The 19,913-nt window shown below is 43.0% G+C and overlaps 1 protein-coding gene across 5 annotated transcripts in view; it reads right to left on the bottom strand.

Moving 5' to 3' along the window:
• Nucleotides 1–5,060: 5,060 nt before the first annotated feature.
• Nucleotides 5,061–19,913, bottom strand: part of LOC139764786 (Kv channel-interacting protein 4) — a 737,128-nt gene continuing 722,275 nt past the window's right edge. For all 5 annotated transcript variants that reach the window (XM_071691804.1, XM_071691895.1, XM_071691982.1 and 2 more), the window contains one exon: nt 5,061–12,506. In XM_071691804.1, coding sequence (XP_071547905.1) covers nt 12,462–12,506 — 45 coding nt within the window. In that variant the 3' untranslated portion in view covers nt 5,061–12,461. The remainder of the gene's footprint in view (nt 12,507–19,913) is intronic.

The raw sequence follows: 19,913 nt of genomic DNA, 5'->3' as shown, positions 1-19,913 counted from the left end.
ACGCTTTCTGTTGTTTTTTTTCAATTATTCTCTCCACACGTTTTGCTTTAGTAGATGGAATACGAATTCAATGTCATATATTCACCTTACTTTATTCTTGAAATAAACAAGACGTGATGGACACACGAACACTGCCTATCTTCGGTCAAATTGACTATAATGACACAACGCAATACAAAGAACAAAACAGGTATGAATCACTTCTTGAAGTTTCGTTCATTCATTACAGTTTACTGTCAACGTTTCACAATGCAGATACAGTATCACATGAAGATATTATTACGATTTTTGATTATGACAATAAGATTACCAAATTAATACCAGACGCTGAAATACAAGTCGACAAAACACGCAGGGGTGTGGGCCTCCCCCGTGAGTACCCGGCTAACAAGGAGACAGCATGTTCCAGCCTGGGCGGCACGATGCTAACATCTACCCCGAGTGCCAATAAGCCATACCTCTACACGGTGCGCAAGGCCCTGTTAGGGTAAAGAGAAATATGTCTATAAGAGACACTGCTGACTTTGGATCCCAATATGGGAACAGTAGGAACCAAGCAACTTTAAGGGGCCGAGTGTCAACAATAGGGGCCGAGCAACGGTTGGGGCTGAGCGGCAGCATGGGCCGAAAGTGAATCTTAACAATGTGTGGACCGAAACAGTGAACTGTACCAAGAACGTACTTCGAGCGCAACGTGCTGCATGTGTAGTGCACGTACAGGTCGACCTTGAGCCATCGCTGAGCAAGGGTTGCCGCACGTCCTGATCATTTTTTTTGGGAGGGGTGGCTATTTTTTTTTTTCCCCACTGTCTGGGGTGGTTTGTCACCCCAGACTTTGGAGTTAGGCCCCTATAGGATGGACCCAGGTAAGCCATCCACTGCCCCCGTAGAGGATAGTGGTGACGAACCTTTCATCAAAAATAAAAATGCCGATTTTGTTTTGGCCCATGCGACCGGAGCAACGACCCTCGCCTCCCTCACAATCCCTTCCTAATCAGGAAGGTCATTGATGGATGGTCTGGGCCTATTGCAACGGTAAGGAAACTGGCTAGTAGTGACTTGTTGGTTCAAGTAAAATCGACGAATCAGGTGGCGGAACTGCTAAAGTTGACCAAGTTCCATACTCATGATGTTGTGGTCTCTATACCCGTCTCCATGAATTCATGCAGGGGAGTTATCTACTGTACTGATGTCATGGATATGTCAGAGGACGACATTGTGAAGGAACTGGCGAACGAGGACGTTATCGCTGCCAGGTTCATTACTAAATTTGTTAATGGCGAACGATGTAGAACTCCCCTGATAAATCCAACATTCGGAAAATCTCGTTTACTGGATAATATCTCGATTGGTTACATGCGATGTCAAATTCGTCCATATATTCCGAATCCCCTACGCTGTTTTAAATGCCAGAAATCTGGTCACCCTTTAAAGTCTTGCACTCTTTCTGCAAGATGCGGGAAGTGTGCTGCGGAGGATCATACAGCGGAGGATTGTACGAATAACAGGATGTTGTGTGTTAACTGTAATGGCAACCACCCAAGCTGGGACCGGGCCTGTCCCCGGTTCCAGTTTGAGAAAGAAGTGTGCACAATTAAGATGCGAAACAACACCTCATATGGTGAGGCTAGGAGGAGGGTTAAGGAGTCTCATGAGACTCCTAAACCTAACGAATCCTACGCGTCGGCTTTAAAATGTAAGCCGGTTATGCGAACAATTTCGACGCAGACTCCTTGTGACACGCCGACCGCCAGTGCCAAGAACCCAGCTCCATCTAACCCTATACCTAATTCTCCAACCAAAACCCACAAAAAATCCTATGCCAACACCACATCCTCTTCCCACCATAAAGATAAAAAAGAGAACAAAACTTACGTATCTTTAAACTTGACTAAACTCGAAAAAAAAAAACTACGTCGCACGCCATCGTACCAGTACCTCCACCAAAGAGGTCTGTGATTCACAGGTCCACTTCGTTGGAGGACATAGAATTGATGGAAGGCAAAACATCCACTTCCAGGGACTGTTCATGTTCCCCTGGGGACTCACCCAAGTCCCGACATAAACGGGCTAAGAAAACTGGTCGGTTAAATAACTCTTAAACTGTAACACGTTCAATATCATCCAGTGGAACTGTAGAGGCCTTAGGCATAAGCAAGCACAACTACAACTGTTGCTTGCACTGTATAGGTCAGCCGTGAAATGTTTACAGGAAACACTTCTATACGGCACAGTCGAGGACTGTTCCGTTTAAGATAGCTATCACTCGTATAGAAGAGACGAGAATCGTGGGGTAGCTATCTATGTACACCAAAGTTTACCTCACACAGGAGTGACTTTAAATTCTACTCTAGACGCTGTCGCATGTAGAGAGAAATTCAATAACACATACCTGGCCATTTGCTCAATATATAGCTCCGGTTCCAATGCACTTGATAATGAGTTAAATTTGCTTGTTAATCAGTTGCCTCACCGTAAAGTAGTTTTCGGAGACTTCAATACTCATCATTATCAGTGGGGAAGTATCCGGGCGGACGCCAGGGGGGAACAAATGGTTGATTTTATGATAAACGCCAACCTCGCTCTTCTAAACGATGGTAGTAGAACTCGTGTAGATGACCGACCTGACAATATCTCGGCAATCAATCTATCCTCGTCATCGCCGGATATACTTAACGACATCACCTGGGGTATTTATGACGACTCCCTAGGAAGTGACCATTTCCCGATCTGTCTTTCTTATTCATGCGACATTATTACCAACACGTCTCCACCTAAATTGAACTATAAGAAAGCAGACTTGGTGTCATTTACAAGGCAAGCCGTCCTTGATATATCCGGTGGTGACATTGATGCTAAAGTCCTCAAGGTTACCTCCACCATACTGAGGGCTGCTGAGAACTCTATACCTAAGGTTTCTACAATTTCCACAAAGCATAGAGTTCCTTGGTGGACACCAGATTGCCGAAATGTACTGCGTGAGCGCAATAGGAGATACAGGATGGTCGACAACGAGCCTTCAGATAATAACTTTGTTGCATACAAACGTGCGAGGGAGGGCTCAGGCAAGAACTATCAAACAAGGCAAACGAGACTCCTGGCGTGGCTTTGTCTCTACCGTGAACAAGGACACACCAGTAAGTCAAGTCTGGTCCACAGTCAATAAAATCAAGAGAAAATACAAACCGCCACTTCGTCCGCAAATCCTCCACCAAGATCAAGTTATCGACGATCCGGTGGACATGGCCAACACACTCGCCAGGAGATTCTCAGAAACAAGCAACTCGGCCAATTACGACCCGCAATTCCTACACCACAAGCGACAGGCCGAGCTGTAGTTACCAGACTTTGCCACAGAAGATATTTTTGATTATAACCAAGTATTCACAATGAAAGAACTGCTTCTTGCCCTGAAATCCTGTAAAGGTTCGAGCCCGGGACCCAGCGGGATCACTTACGGGATGATCCAGCACCTTAGTCAGGCTAACCTAAGTTGTTAGCATTGTACAATGAGATTTGGACGTCTCGAACGTTTCCAAACTCATGGCGCTTTGCGCACGTCATCCCCATCCCAAAAGGCTCCGGACGCCTTACGAATATAAATTCGTTTCGACCTATTGCGCTCACGAGCAAGGCAGCGTTCTTAGCCCAACAGTATTCAATATTATGATTAATGATATTCTGTCTCCAACTTCCGTCCCGCGAGATCTTAAATACTCACTTTATGCTGATGATTGTGCGCTATGGCACATCTTCGCCTGGTGCACAATTTTCGGCTGAGCGGGTTCAAGCTGCGCTTGAGTCCGTTCATCGTTGGACGCTACAGTGGGGTTTTAAGTTCTCACCCAACAAAAGTGTCGCGGTTGTCTTCACCCGAAAAATTAATATCGAATTTATTTTTAACATTAAACAACAGCCCGATCCCATTTCGAAATACAGTTAAATTCCTAGGCTTAAATTTTGATAAAAGACTAAATTGGAAAAGTCACGTTGACTAGTAACAAATTGCAGTAAAAGACTAAATGTTCTTAAATGCCTTTCGGGTACCTTCTGGGAGCTGACAGAAGATCTTTATCAATGATTTATATGTCCCTAATTAGATCTAAATTTGACTATGGGTCTCAGGTATATGCTTCGGCGAGCGAGTATTCCCTGAGGAGGTTGGATGTGATACAGAATAAATGCTTTGAGAATGTGTCTTGGAGCCCTAACCTAATAATACCCACAAATCATTTACTTCCATTACTTATTTTTTATTATCATATCAAAATTACATATATATACATTTTTTTTCTTTTTGAATAGGTATTTAAGAATGATGACCTCAGTTATACATTAAATAGGGTTGCAGGCCTAATGACCTTCCTCATAGGTCGATGGCCATAAAACACAACAAACGGAAGGACGTGGCCCGTCACTGAGCAAGGATTCTCGCAAGCGAACTCCCGTGCAACTGATGCTCCCTTAAGTGAACTTACCACACTGAGTAGAGCCGCTAGTCACTATCATGTAGTGCGTCAGAAAACAATTTTCATTTAGGCTTGTGAATTAGGGTGTTTTTGTTTCTATTAGCAGGCGTGTTAGGGTGTATGCTATATTGTTTTCTACAACTGTTCTCAGAATTAAATTTCAAATGTAAGAATATTTGCGGCCTTTCCTTAGCCTACAGGAAAGTGAGTGGTCACAGTATGCTTGGCAGTCCATTGGCCTAGTTGGGTCATTAATGTACTTATTAAGGGATTTTACTATATTAATGGATGATATATATATATATATATATATATATATATATATATATATATATATATATATATATACATATATATATATATACATATATGTATATATATATATATATATATATATATATATATATATATATATATATATATATATATATATATTACAAATTGGCGAAACCCGACTTCGCGAGGTCCGCGCACCTCTCCTCAGATTTCCACTCACCTTCGTTCGTCAGCACAACCTTCATCAGTCAAGTGACGACTCACTTCTTTGGACGGAAACATGGACTTTAGAGAAGGAGAAATGAAATAACCATCTATGTATAATGAGCTTTATTCGGAACAATTCATGATAATGATTTTTTTTTTGTTCAACGGAGTAGAATAAATTGTCGTGTAACAAATATTTACAACTGACCATATATATGTACACATGCCCAAAGCGCGCGTTAGAAAATGTCAACACATGGGGGATACATTTGAAGGTAAAACACAGAAAATGAACTATAGACAATAATGATCAGGGGATAATCCCACTTAACTAGCACTTTTAGTAAAATATAATAGTAACAAATAGCCTAGTTGCACGTGTTAGAAAAAATAGTATCAACTGTTGCATATCATTAAATTCTAGTCTGGCAAAAGAAACATTTATTCCATCATACTACTTCGGGAAACACATACACTGACCAGAGGCTAATCAGTTCAATATAAGTTTTAACTCAAGGGTTGAGAGAAAGATGGAGAATGGTGGAATGGAGGGATGGAAAGTTTTGGTAAATTCACTCAACAAATTGGATAATATAAAGATCGAAGTTCCAAGAGAAAATATGAAGGAATATCAATAATGATAATGATAACAATAATTGTAATTATAATAATTGGTTAAACGAAAGCGTCAACAGAAACACGAGCATCGCAAACTATGTCCATAACGACTGCCAGTTATGGATTTTCTTGGTCGGTGATGACCAAAGTTGTCGTACCTGGCTAGGATGTAGGTACTGACCGTGAGGATTCATGTTCAGCCCAAAGGGAGGAAAAAAAATGCAAATTTACGTTTGTTGTGAGTGGATTTAAGATTTGTAAATGGAACAGTTAGATAACCGATTTCAGGCTACTGCCTGATATTACAGACTTGTGTGTGTGTTCTTTGTGTGTGACTTAGAAAGTTTTACACAAGTGATGCACCGTGTCTTAACCTTGTATATACGTATCATGTCTTTACTGCTATTTATGTATGCACACACACATACACCCTAGCTTATGCCAAGTACCCATTTTATCGACCAGCCCCAAGGGGTGGATAAACAGCTTGGTGGACTGTGAACCGGCTGCCATGACAAGGATTCGAACCAATGTGGGTTTGATCCCAGGCGGCCCGTACATGTGTGATGGTCGTAACGCTAGCCTCTACACCACGGAGATGTGTGGTGTGTGTGTGTGTGTGTGTGTGTGACGACCAAGAATTCTGTTAGAGTAAACGGGTTTCTTTATCCTCACTCTGGTGGTCTCCCGCGTCGTAAACCGTCATTGAAAAGGATAATTTGCGATGTGCATCTTCCACTGAAAAAGGAATTCAAACCGATTTTTTTCTTGATTAAGCCGTTCTTAGCCTATCAACGCCTCTGCGGTTAGAAATCAACTGATAAATAAAACCTACTTCATAGCCTAGAAACTAGAGTTAGTTTAGGTAAAAGCTCCTGTAAAAGTATGAAAATGTTCCACAGCAGCGTGGACACCAAGGATGCGCTAAGTCCACACTCACAGTCAACACCAAGTCCCTGGTAGGCGGAACCGCGAGGATCGTGTACGAATCCCAGTATGACACACGAAGCTTGTGACGCTCATTAACAAGTGCTGGATTTGACCGAAATTTGACGGAGTGTTCGTGTGCGACTGATTTTTGACATTTGACTGCAACTTGTCAGCAAAGGAACACTTATGACAACACAAACAAAATATTGATTGTTTTACATTTTCATACTCATCTTGTTTGGTATCGACTATGCGATTCCTCATCGAACCTGCAAATACGAACACGAAGCCTAGATACTTTTTTTTTTGTGATGTAAAAATACGTGAACATGGGGAAATTTGTAAAAAGTGCACACAAGGTTAACAAGAAAGATATTCCTTCCGAAAAATGGAAGCTTGACAATGCTGCAATCAGACTATCCACATTCCTTATATACAGAAGGTTTATGCAGGAATGGACTGCGTTCTGATCCACCAGGCCTGTCCGCCAACACCACTCTTATCACCGGTGTGTGGGGACAGGTGCCTGCTGTGGCCGCTCGCCTGCCAACACCGCTCTCCACGTCATCATAAACGCAACGTGGGTTGAGTGGGCAGGATACTTTTCTGGTTTCCAATAGCATTAGTGTTACCTGTCGTTACTTAACATCTCAAAATGATTTACTTAAACGAGATCGTCCTGTATTGCTGGACAATATATTGTATATATATATTCATATATTCAAAATAGAATAATGATTAAAACAAACGAATTACTCCTACCATAATATTGTACATTAAAAAGAGATTATAACTATTTCATTAATCTGTGTACAAAGAACTTCAAGGAGTCTGGCAGTTTTTAAGTCTATGAAGGTTTTTCAGGTTCGTTTACTGCAACGCTCCTACCTCAGACGGAAGTAACCCATGTGAGCCGAGTCGAATTCATGCTTAAAGCTGCGAGACACCGAGCTGGGGTTTAGGATTGTTACACCAAACTGCACCTGTGTTACAGGTTAAGAGACGCGAGTATTGACGTTCCTCGCGTCTGTCTCGTAGTTGACCCAACGTAGAACGGAGTGAAAATTATACGTAATGAAGATTTTGACGTAGATGTAGTTGAAAATGATCTTTAAAGGACGTAAAACCAGCTTTCGTAAATCCTGAAGCCAGATAAGAATATGTGCTGATCCACTAATGACTTAAGATGAAACGTGAATTATCCGTAAAATGTAAACTAGGCTAACTTGGTGTCTGTGCTAGGCTTACTTTCATTTTATTTTGTAACGAAAATCGCCTAACGCTACCGTAAATCTGTCGTGGTGCTTTATTCTACTCATTACCTCGTCAAAATATTTACCTAATACTGGAGCAATTGCTACACAGACGTTTGTAAAGTTATTGCTATCCTGACAAACAAACAGTAACTGGCACCATCAAATCTTGGCTCTCTTGGCTGCCATCTTAACTTATATAACAAAATTTTCTGTTTTCTTTTTTTAACTTCGAAAGGGTTCTGTATCACTGTCCTGGCTAGTCCAGCCGAGTAAACTATACACACGGGAATAAGATAAAACTGTCGCCTGCATAGCAAACAAAGCATTACCCTCTTATTTATCCTCATGACATCTATATTGTGGTATGTATAATTCATAAATGATTTTATATCTTAATACTGAAAATAGAAAATGATAAAACCCGAACACGAGTGTGAGAGGAAGGTTATGGTCGTGCTACCTGCCTTGCGACTAGTTGGTCAGGCAATAAGAAGTTGCTGAACTTGTTGAAAGAAAAAAGGAAAAAAAATATGATAACAAGATCTAGCAAAGTAATCCTACTGCCGTGGTTTTGATTATCTAGTCGTATGTATCGCCGTTATTTTAATGTCATTTGATTCTGAACAGCTGGATGCACTCTTTCCCCTGTGAAAGTAGCGGCAATCTAGGTTATCGTACGAAAGTGTATTATATGTATATATATACGAGCCAATTACCTTCCCAAACATTACTGATAAATTTTTTGAAACAGATCCTCCTGAAGAATATCGGTTCAATGGTTCTGCCGCTACTGACGTGACGGGGGGAAGGGGAGAAAGTACATATCTCTGGAGGCAGTTTGATATGGTATTAACAATAAGCACGAACTTACCTCTCACCCCAAAGCACTTAATATGTTTGTAATGTCAGGAGAAAGTCTACTATCACTCACCACACAAGATCCAGGATAGTATTAATACAAAGGGGCCACCGAGCTCAAACGATATCTAGTTATTTTCTCTAAATATAAGCACCCTTTTTTATATATTTTCTGACATGGCCAAATGAAACAGAGGGACTTACTAGCTGACATAACACCTAGGAAGACTAGAGTGAACAACGGGTCTTTACCTACCACGGTCTCATAATGAATCAGGACGACTGCGGTCATCTTTTTTTTTTTTAATCATTTTTTGCCGAAGTTATAACTCAAGGGAAGACACGGGTGGCGTGAGGGCACACCGCGTTGAACATGATCTCAACATTATCTTAGACGCTTGACTGGCTCCTACACAGCCCACCGCCAGCGTACGACATTTTTACAGATGTGTTGTTCAACCACTTAATAGTGGGGTTTGAGCTCACACTTGAGGACCATTCACCTTGATTCAAATAATAACTTTGGGTATCGTCCTTCTGTCCTCAAACACCTACGAAAGCTCTATGATTCAATGCTTTTACGTTTTTTTTTATAAGTGATGTTATATTTTCAAGTTGCTAAAATTTACCTATCTAGAAGCTTAGGAATTCTACATTCAATTATTGCCTAAAGGAATCAAAATCCTAGGGTAAATCTTCACAAGGAATGTGGTAATGTAAAATGAACGATTACGTAAGTCGCAATCACTGATAGTGTGGGTCCACCTACAGCTAGGAGCTACCTCAGTATAGCAGAAAGCTTAAATACCCTGAATTCTAACTTCCTATCATAGAATATTGCTGAAAACGATGCGAGTTAGTGGAACAATGACTTTTTTTTCTTTTTCTTTGAGGCTATACGACGTTTTGGCTTCAAGGGAAACGCCATAACTCACCGTCACTCGTAATACACCAGCAATACGCTAGACCAGCTTCGTTTGATCAAAAAATCGCGTTTTCTTTAACCGTGCACGAATCACGAGCTGGGCTTTCTTCTGAAGTATTAGCTTATAATGCTGCAGCAAATATAGTATGCCAACACTACTCGGAGCAGTACCTTCCAGAAACATTGTCTGATCGAAGATTTATTCAGCTACCATAGCAGCCGCAGCTCGTACTGGGAACATATAAGCAATCTAATGCCGTCAGCTTGCGACCCAGTGCGAGGGTATCGGAGTTTTCTTTCCCCAGTAAAACGCTATCTGCTCATCTTCGCCTTTGGCATCGATATCACTCCTCAGCCGCCATCGCAGCCGCTTACGGTGTTACCAGTTCTTGTGCACCATTACCTTCCTTAGAAACTGCTCCTGTGGACCGCTCGAACCTTGTCTAGTAGTGTTACCAGTCCATATCCATTATCAGAGCCTTCTGCAATTTGTCAGTTTATGTGGCGATGACACGAGTACACTTGGCAATGTGTCAAGGGGAAGACAGAACGTACCGTCAACGCATACAGCTGGAGTGAGTCTTGCTAGAGGGGATCCAGGGGGTGTGCTCAACCGGGAAATTCGGTAGCAAAGACATGAAATGGACACAGTGTCTGCAGCAGATCGAGTAAAAGCTTAAAACTCCATTAATATTATAGATTTCATTCCAGTTTTATTTTTTTTTTGTACAAATAAGACAATAAAAAATCTTAATCATAGTGTTTGATTTGTTGCGAATATCCAATCAGCGTAGGTAGAAGGACGTTGCAACAGTCGCCCGTATCAACTATAAACAATCTCTAACAGTAGTATAAGAGGCACCAAGATGTACACTTGTGTCCGTCTTTTCAAGTGTTTCATCTTTAACTTCAAACTATTTTGAATTATTGTAAAGCAGAATGAACAGTCCGACGTTGGTATCCAGATCCTCGCGTAAGTAGGTAGCTTGAGTTGGTAGCCAGTATCCTGGTGAAAGAAGGTAGCGCGAGATGGTCCTGGTGAAATTAAGTAGCGTAAGTTGGTGGCCAGATTTTGGTGAAAAGACATAGGTAGCGCGAGTGGGTAGGCTTCAGGTCCTGGTGAAATTAAGTAGCTTGAGTTGGTTGACGGATTCTGGTGAAAGGACATAGGTAACGCGAGTTGGTAGCCATGCCCTGCTCAAATTAGGTAGAGCAGCCGAGTTTGCTGGGATGTAAAAGACTCAGTACCACTACAACCAACCACCAGCGTTATGCCATGGAGAGATGTAGCTTTCCCCTCGAAGCCGAGTAAATACAAGAGGTTCTTTCGAAGTCGCAGAACCTTGATCCTCAAGGATCAGCGCGGAGAGAATGCAGGTCAGCAATTATTATCTTTTTTTCTTTGCGATAAACTGCTCACCTGTTTTGGGGAAATGATGAGCGTCGTTGTTTAAACTGGTAGTCGTATAAGTAAGTAGGAGTGAAGAAATATGAAAAAAAAAAAAAAAATGGTGAGGCTGGCGAGGTCTAGTACAGAAAAACCTGGGTAATTTATATATATGAGCCTTGACGTCAGCTGTATACTTGGTGCGTTGGCTGGTGAGAGATGAAGCAAAGAGCTAGAAGGATGAGAGAGACAAAAGAGACAGAGAAGGAGAGACGACTTCAGAATATTCGTTACATACCCGACTCTTGAGGTCCCGTCTTCACCTATTAACTCCCGAGATATTGCTGCGAATTTGTATAACAATGATCATGTAACACACAAACACAAACCTTCATTACATACACACACACTATTCTTGTGAGCGAGCCTCTTTAACACATATAGAGAGATTATCACTGAATATCTGATTACATATAGTTTGTTATTAAAAGAGATTTTTCGTGATAATATAAAGAGGAAATTAAGAAATGCCTAAACCATTTTAGAGTACTTACAGAATCCTTGAAAGAATTTTATAGCGAAACATTCAAATATATTTATATATGTATATATCTTTTTACAGTTGGTTTCTTAACGTAAGCATAAGATAAGAATTCTTACGCTCACTTTAGATTTATGATATCTTAACATTTGAGCCCCTTGAAGCAAGCATAACAAAACGATATTGTGCTTACAGTAAAGCCTCGTCAACACTACAGTACTGGCAACGCTTCAGTAGGCGCAACATTAACGCCTGGGGCCACACCCGAGGTTCTTGGGGGTGAGGGGCCGGGAACGAGCATAAGAAGTTACCACTGATGCTCGCACCCTCTTGAGGTATGGCGATATATGATACTTCCACTCACTAGATTCACTGGTTTCCTAAGTTTCAGTATCAGAGGTTCGAGTCACTCTTACCAAACATCCCATGCACTATTGCTCTTTGTTTAGGACACATTTTATTTATTTTTTTTTTTTTAAAGAAAACCCCTGCCCCAATATGCAGCAACCAGTTGTCGCTACAGTTGTGGTAATACTGAAACTGTATTGATAGTGTATCAGTGTTCGACACTTCGAATTTTCCGGCTTTTCGAAACAGTTTTAAGCATCTGTGTATCATGCACGTTCAGTGGAACATCACCGTCACTCATGTAGTCGAGTGTTTAGCTCACTTAAGTTTATGAAGGTCCACAGGGCTCACAGGCTTTACCCAGCGATGCACTTTCTTTTCTCTTAGGCGTGAGGAATTACGCGGTGCATGGCGTCAACTCAGACACATTAGGAATGTAATGATTTTCCTGTGGTTGACACGGAGGAAGGACTCGTTTACCAAGATCTTACTGTGGGAAAACCCGGTAGTGTTTTTTTATTCTAGTTCCTCCTTGATATTGCTCCTTCGTCTTTTCTTGAGATATCCTGGGTGTTCTCGACTCTCCTCGTCCTTCTTCAGGCGGTTCCTCCTCGTTCAGAAGCTCCCCTGAAGCTTCTTGCGGGAACTACAGCCCCTCGAACACCTTCAGGGACTCTGTGATCACCTCATCCTGCAAAAAGAAGAGTAATTAGTAAGAGAACACAATAATGATATCTTTTGATGATACATATGTAGCTAAGTACAAGGCTGAACCTCTTCGTTCGTCCAAAAATCAAATCTGTTTTCTAAGTATAGTAATCGCCAGGGTGCTAGTAATCGACAAACTTTTAGAGTTACCGTGACCAGTACTTGATGTGTTTTCACGTCACTGACGCTCAGAGGCGAAATCCTGGGAATACAGGAAATATATAGTCGAATGACCTGCCATGAATAATAGCTACTAAGCATATAAAAGGCGACCAAAGAGTTTCACACAATAGATCCCTTAAACACGAATAGATTCGAATAATCCAGAGAATCTCTACGCAGCCTGAACCCAACCTTCCATTAAAACTAACTGAAATGGATAACATAAATTTGATCTGCATGACACTTACAATGAGATGTGGGGGAAATTACGTCTTGGCGGTCAAATTCAAGCAGGCTACTGCTTCCCAGTGTTGAGATGCTGCACAGGTCCGACTTGAGAGAGGAAATATGTGCAGAACCAATGAGAGAACGAGTACTAGAATGAGGAGGGAACAGAAAATGAGCTAAATTATATAAAGTGGAATTATCAGCGAAAGAGAGAAGGAGAAGAGGAGGTAAGACAGAACCCTTAGGAACTCTACTGTTGGAAAGGGTAAGTGGGGAGAGGAGCGTTATCAACGACAACATCAATGGATCTGCCAGAAAGAAAGGTATACATATCAGGAAACAGAGAGAAGCAGAAAAACCAAAGGATGGAAAGCAAAGACTTATTCCAAACTCTGTCTGAGGTCATAACGAAAGATTAACCAGAATTCCTGAGAGAGAGAGAGACCAGAGGGAGTAACATAGGAGAGAACTCCAGTAGGTCGAGCATTGTGGAATCTATAATGTTGATCTGAAATAGGGGAATGGCATTCTCAGTGTCTGTAAATGTGAAAGTTAAGGAGAGTTTCAAAGTCACTCGAGACAGCAAAGGTGAGTGAGAGCAGTGGGCTGATAGAATGGTTAGAGATGTCTCCTTTCTCAGGGATGGGGTGCACCAAAGCCTATGACATATGTCAAAATGAAGGAGGAAAGGATGCGCTACAGAAGTTATTGGTGATGTTTTAGATTAAGGACTAAATAGCTTTGCAAGTACAAAAAATAAAGCAGCATTCTTTCTATTTATGAAAGTGTGCCTGACTTTACAAAGATCATCTTTTCAGCGACTACTGGCAGAAACGAAAAGCGGGGTGGGATTCAGGGGAGGGGAAAAGTTTTGTCGCTCAGTGCGTTTTTTTTTTTCTCCTGAAGCGGACAGGCATCGAAGCAGAAGAGATTAAACCATGAATGGGGGGAGAAACATCAGGTAGAAGAAGTGATGTAAGGCCACATCCCTGTCCAGCTAGTCTTCGCTGTAGGGTCAACATAGCATTTGAAGCAATGCCTGTTTCAGGATAAAGGCAGTGAAAAGCTGTTCAGGGATGATCACTGAGCACTCTGCAAAAGTCAGAGTTACCATTTTAAGATGGGGTGGGGGAGGGGGATAGAAGGTGTGTGTGTGTCCAGTTAGAACAGATAAGCGTGATTATGGTCCAAGGAACCTAAGGTAGCAGAAATACTGTATGTATTTTGAGAGGGTTTAGAGGTAAGACAGAAGTCGAGTGTATTGGACGTGCCGTCGTAAAGATCGGGTACTCGTGTTGGCTATCATGTTATTTATTCCAGATTGTTAAGGAGGGGAAAAGACAAGGTCTCGACTTCAACGGGAGACGCCCGGCTGGAGGCTAATCGGTCTTCATGCTCTTCATGGAAATATCTTGCACAGATGATTTCTGTGCATGGATATGAAGTGCAATACGTTGTAGCACGAAGTCAAATAGCTAAAGAGCTGTAATTAGTTGGATCAGCTCGAGGGTGTGGCGTGGAATATATGAAATGCAAAAGCAAAATTATAGAGGACAGAGATGCTGTGAGCCAAATGGCTTCAGATTAGAGAAACTCAAGATCTACGTGGAAGAAACGATGGTAGAGACAGTAGTTGTAGGTCTGATAGTGTAGAGGAGAGGCAGCCTTGGACGGCTGGGTTGGTGTGAGACCTTGATGTGTGACACGAGCGGTTATGGTGCTTCACTCCCACCCCTCCTACAACTCTCTCCCTTGCCACCATTTCTGTCCGTCTCTTTCACCTCTCCCTATCCCTCTGCCCTCTCCTTTATCCCCCAGCACGTCCCTCTTCCTTATCGCTGTTCCTCACCAACCCTTTCATCCCTCTATCTAAAAATCCCCTCCATCCCTCGCTTCTGCTAATCTATTTCACCCTCACTGCCCTTTCCAGTCTAAAACCTTCACTTTCTCGTAATTCGTTCATCCTCAGCGTGTTATCATCAGTGTGGTGTCGGAAAGTTCTTTGGATGTAAACACGAGAATCAAGCCTCTAATATCACGAGAATATATGGTTCGACACAAGCCCACGAACTCTGTAATTTTCACCCGATTTCTTTCGACTAAATATCCATGGGATCCGGTCAATGTTGCACACAGAGTTTAAACGTGAAACTTTTGTTTCTAATAAACGTGGAAGCAGACCGTAGCTGTCGCATTAATTTTCTTGAGATCCTGGAGGCCGGAACTTATGGTTAAATGGTTTCTATCCCAAGGGCAAGAGGATTCGCTGGTAGCTACACTGGATCAAGTAGTTTCCTTGATCATTCCCCTAAGCAGGGTGACAAAACCATATGATAGTACGGCTTTGACCTGACCCTTAAGCGTCATTTTAAGGGGCGAAGACTTCATACTCCAGCGCCACGCAGCTGTATTCAAGAGGTTGAACCAAGATGTGATGAAAGTCTCATTCGAAGTTGCCTTTTGAGGAACTGTGGCAAACTTTCTCCCTCCCAGCTTTTGTATCATACCATAACCCGAGTCACAGTCTGCTACACTGACGATTCCATGCGACGGTGGGCCACAGCGACGTACCTATACCAGAATGTATTTTTCTTAAGGTCGATGCAAATGTCAATGATGTAAAGCAAATACACGTCCGCGATAGCCTATGTTATTTGCCTAGCAGCTGGTGTACCGTATATAGGGTAGCGGTGTGCGAGGTGGAGAGCTAGCTGCCGGAACTTACCGTCATTCAGTGGGTGTTACCTTGTCTCACAACTCGGCAGCGACTGATGATGTTCCAATCGTTAGTTTTAATCAACCACGACATTACTCTAAAAAACATTTATTTGGTCCGTGCAACAGCAAGGCTTGTATGGCCACTGTAATTTGTAGCCTGAGGCTTGTCTGGCCATTGTGACTTGTAGCCTAGGGCATGTCTAGCCGTTGTAACTGTTGTGGGCTTGTCTAGTCGTTGTAAATGTTGTGAAGTCTTGAGAACTGGTCTGAGTCACACACGTGGAAGGAATTTCCTCTTCCTCCCTCTTTAGGAATGAAGCCATTGGTATAAGGGAAAACGAAGAAAACAGTGGCCAAGGAGGTTATGTAATATGGGTGTCCACAGCAAGTGAGGAATGAGTAGGAGGAGCAAGACACGATAAACACTTCAGGCCAGCAGCGACGGCTGTTAAACCAGCGGAAAGTCTCGGGCTGGGGGAGGGGGAGATGTCTGAGACAATGACGTTAGTTGGAGGACGCCAACCACGAGGAGAAACCTTTTCCTTTGAGACATTAGCCATGCTCGTCCAGGCAGCAAGATAAAGCCTCTGTTTTTGACGAGCGCCAGGCCAGTTACGTCTCCCTGTAAAATGTTCATTCATAAGTTTCATCACACTGACACAGTCTGGTCTTAAGCTGCAATGAAGAACGCCAGTCAGTGTGTTCTCTTTCATCATTCTGGTAGTCAAAAAGAGGGCATTTGTCTTACGTCCACGTTGATTCTACCGACAAAACTCTAATTAATGTTCTTCGTAATGCCAAGGGTTGTCAAGTTGCCATTGAAGCACTCAGTTGGGTGGGAGGGAGGGCGTATCCTGTGTTCATAGGTCGGTCAATTTTGAATAGAGAAAAAATAGGTCAAATTTGAATAGAGAAAAAAAAAAATTCTTCTTTACATCAGATTCTGAAAGATATATTGACAGGCGTTAGCAAGGTACGTACATACACATGAACATATTCTCGAATCATGGAAAAGTCTTCATGAAATAAAAACCACGAAAGAAGCAAATTGGGTAGAGGGTAGACGAGGCCATTTAAAGTTGAGGACCCGTGCTGGCTAATCTATAGCAACAGCAGCAGCTACAACAAGGAAACAAAATGTCTGCCGTCTCTTTGTCTACTTCCTGTTGTTCTGCGACCAGGAAAAAAAATTAACCAGAGACAGGAAGGTGGTAACGTGAGGCGCGCGTTCATCTCTCCTTTTCTGTGTGCACTTGTTTTGCTCCGCGTCAGACCTGGCTGGTAATTACTCGTGAGGGAGCTTCCTGGGTTCATTGGGTTTCATCTCCAGTGGACATTAGAAATGTTAGGCGTGTCAAGCGTGGTTGTGCGCACGAGCACGATAGATATTTGGCGTCGCTGTACGCTCGAGCACGATAGATATCAGGCATGGCTGTACGCATAAGCACGGTAGATATCAGGCGTGGCTGTACGCATGAGCACGGTAGATATCAGGCGTGGCTGTACGCTCGAGCACGGTAGATATCAGGCGTGGCTGTACGCTCAAGCACGATAGATATCAGGCGTGGCTGTGCGCATGAGCACGATGGATGTCAGGTATAGTGTACGCACGAGAACGATAGATATCAGGCGTGGCTGTACGCTCAAGCACGATAGATATCAGGCGTGGCTGTGCGCATGAGCACGGTAGATATCAGGCGTGGCTGTACGCACGAGCACGATGGATGTCAGGTGTGGTGTACGCACGAGCACGATAGATATCAGGCGTGGCTGTACGCTCGAGCACGATAGATATCAGGCATGGCTGTACGCACGAGCACGATGGATGTCAGGTGTGGTGTACGCACGAGCACGATAGATATCAGGCATGGCTGTACGCTCGAGCACGATAGATATCAGGCATGGCTGTACGCATGAGCACGGTAGATATCAGGCGTGGCTGTACGCACGAGCACGATAGATATCAGGCGTGGCTGTACGCACGAGCACGATGGGTGTCAGGTATGGTGTACGCACAAGCACGATAGATATCAGGCGTCGCTGTACGCACGAGCACAGTAGATGTAAGGCGTGGTGTACGCACGAGAACGATAGATATTAGGGGTCGCTGTACGCACGAGCACAGTAGATGTAAGGCGTGGCTGTACGCACGAGCACAATGGTCTTTGAAGCAAAAGTCGGGACAGGAAGGCTTTTAATGTACGAACAGGTCTTGATTCCTATAAACAAGACCACAAATATGTCTGTTACCCTTAGAGTCGTTTCTATTTACAAAGAGGTCACCTGAGTAGAGGATAGACTCACGGGTCATTCATAAGAACCATCACCTCAGTTCACTGTGAGGGAGAAAGTCTTCCCTCCTACGGAGGCGGTCCATAGCTAGTGACGTAATGCTAAGGAGGTGTCGCCGCCAGGAGGAAGCCAAGTCTTTTCATTCATCCTTCTACAGTCGAACACAAAGCACCCTCCCACCCACACGATCAATAGAGGTGTCCAAAGCATTCTCCGTCATAGCTGTGACGTCATCTATTATACTTTGTTTTTCGTAAAATAATCAGTCATCATGTCCTCCGCTTAAGTTATTGCTGGATGTGTATTTACAATCATGAACCCATTAATGCAAACGTGTCCCCACTTCTGTTCACAAAAAGTGTCCCATTCTCCTGGGGACTTATGTATGTGCCGCACATCTACTCATGTAACCAGCCACAGTGAACTCTTACTCTGGATTTACTCAATATATTATTCCATCATCACTCTCCAGAAATGGCTAAGCTTTATTTCATTTTGTTGCTTGATGGGTATATTTTCTTGTATGTTAGCTGAGACAGCAGGGGAAACTGAATGCCCTAATAAAGGATATATATATATATATATATATATATCAACAACAATATCTTAAATCGGGTTCTTCATCAAATGATGAAATTTTCGGTCAGAGTACTAATTGCCGGAGTTATTCGGGCATCTATCTTACTGACTAATATCTACAAAACACCTCATTCAAAACCCTGAATTCTTGCAGTATTCCCTAACCAACTGCCTGGTAGTTATTAATATCAGTGATCATATGAGGCTCCGTCAGTCGCAAACCCTTCAAGGGGATACTGCGCACCACCACTGCGCAGCTGTATGTTTATGTATGAGAATGACCAAGAAGCAAACCTCCGAATTGTCGTAGCTTTGATGTGGCAGTGTGAGTGAGGATACGTAAAGACAACGTCATCTACATTCATCAGACAGGTGACGGGGTGGTTGGTTGGGTGGGTGGGTGGGTGTGTGGGGATGGGGGGGTGTAAATTTTTATCTACATCTCCGTCTGGTCGTTTGATCGTTAAGGACCTCTGTGAGGTAGTTACCTCCCTTGCCCGCAGAGAACCGACAGTCGCATGATCCGGGAGTGTGGCAACTTACCCACGGCGGGGTTTGGCCTCATTTTGCGCTGCGTTCTATCAAAATTCTTCCCCTTAACATTCTGCGGAATTTAACGATAAAGATTTGGAGAAAAAAATCACTGTAAACGTTTCGGGGTCAAAGTGAAAGCGAGGAAGGTTGTGACAGTAGTTAAACAATCCAAGAGTCTCCAGTGGATAGCTATCATGACGAATGATAGTCGTTTCTTAATGTCGTATGTTATGGAGAGTACACCATTGGTGCTATTGTGCTCTGTACATTCGTCAGTGAAAGAGGCAGAGAGGAGGAGTGTGTTGGGAAGAGAGCGGAGGAGCGCTTAGAAAAGAGAGGAGGAGTGTGTAGGGAAGAGAGCGGAGGAGCGCTTAGAAAAGAGAGAGGAGGAGTGTAGGGAAGAGAGCGGAGGAGCGCTTAGAAAAGAGAGAGGAGGAGTGTGTAGGGAAGAGAGCGGAGGAGCGCTTAGAAAAGAGAGAGGAGGAGTGTGTAGGGAAGAGGGAGGAGGAGTGTGTGGGTAAGAGAGAAGAAGAGTGTGTAGGGAAGAGAGAGGAGGAGTGTGTAGGGAAAAGAGAGGAGTGTGTAAGGACGAGAGAGAGAGGAGGATGTTAGGGATGTCAGAGAAACAGAAGGTTGTGAAGGAGGATTGTCAACCGGTAGTTATTAACAGTGGGGAAATAAATAGATGGAAGACGAGAGAGAATTCGCTGAATAAGGGCTAATAATTCCAGGTCAGAAAATGGTTTGAAATTCATATGAGATTCTCAAGGAAGTAGAGGCTAGGAGTCACTGTTTTTGCTGCTGAGTCTTCATGTAGACAGCGGGAAATGAGGATGTGGATAGCGGGAAATGGGGGACACGAAATCTCATGGCCACT

This window comes from Panulirus ornatus, chromosome 1 (genome assembly GCF_036320965.1).
Source record: "Panulirus ornatus isolate Po-2019 chromosome 1, ASM3632096v1, whole genome shotgun sequence".
Taxonomy (NCBI): domain Eukaryota; kingdom Metazoa; phylum Arthropoda; class Malacostraca; order Decapoda; family Palinuridae; genus Panulirus; species Panulirus ornatus.
This window is presented reverse-complemented; position numbering and strand designations above follow the sequence as displayed.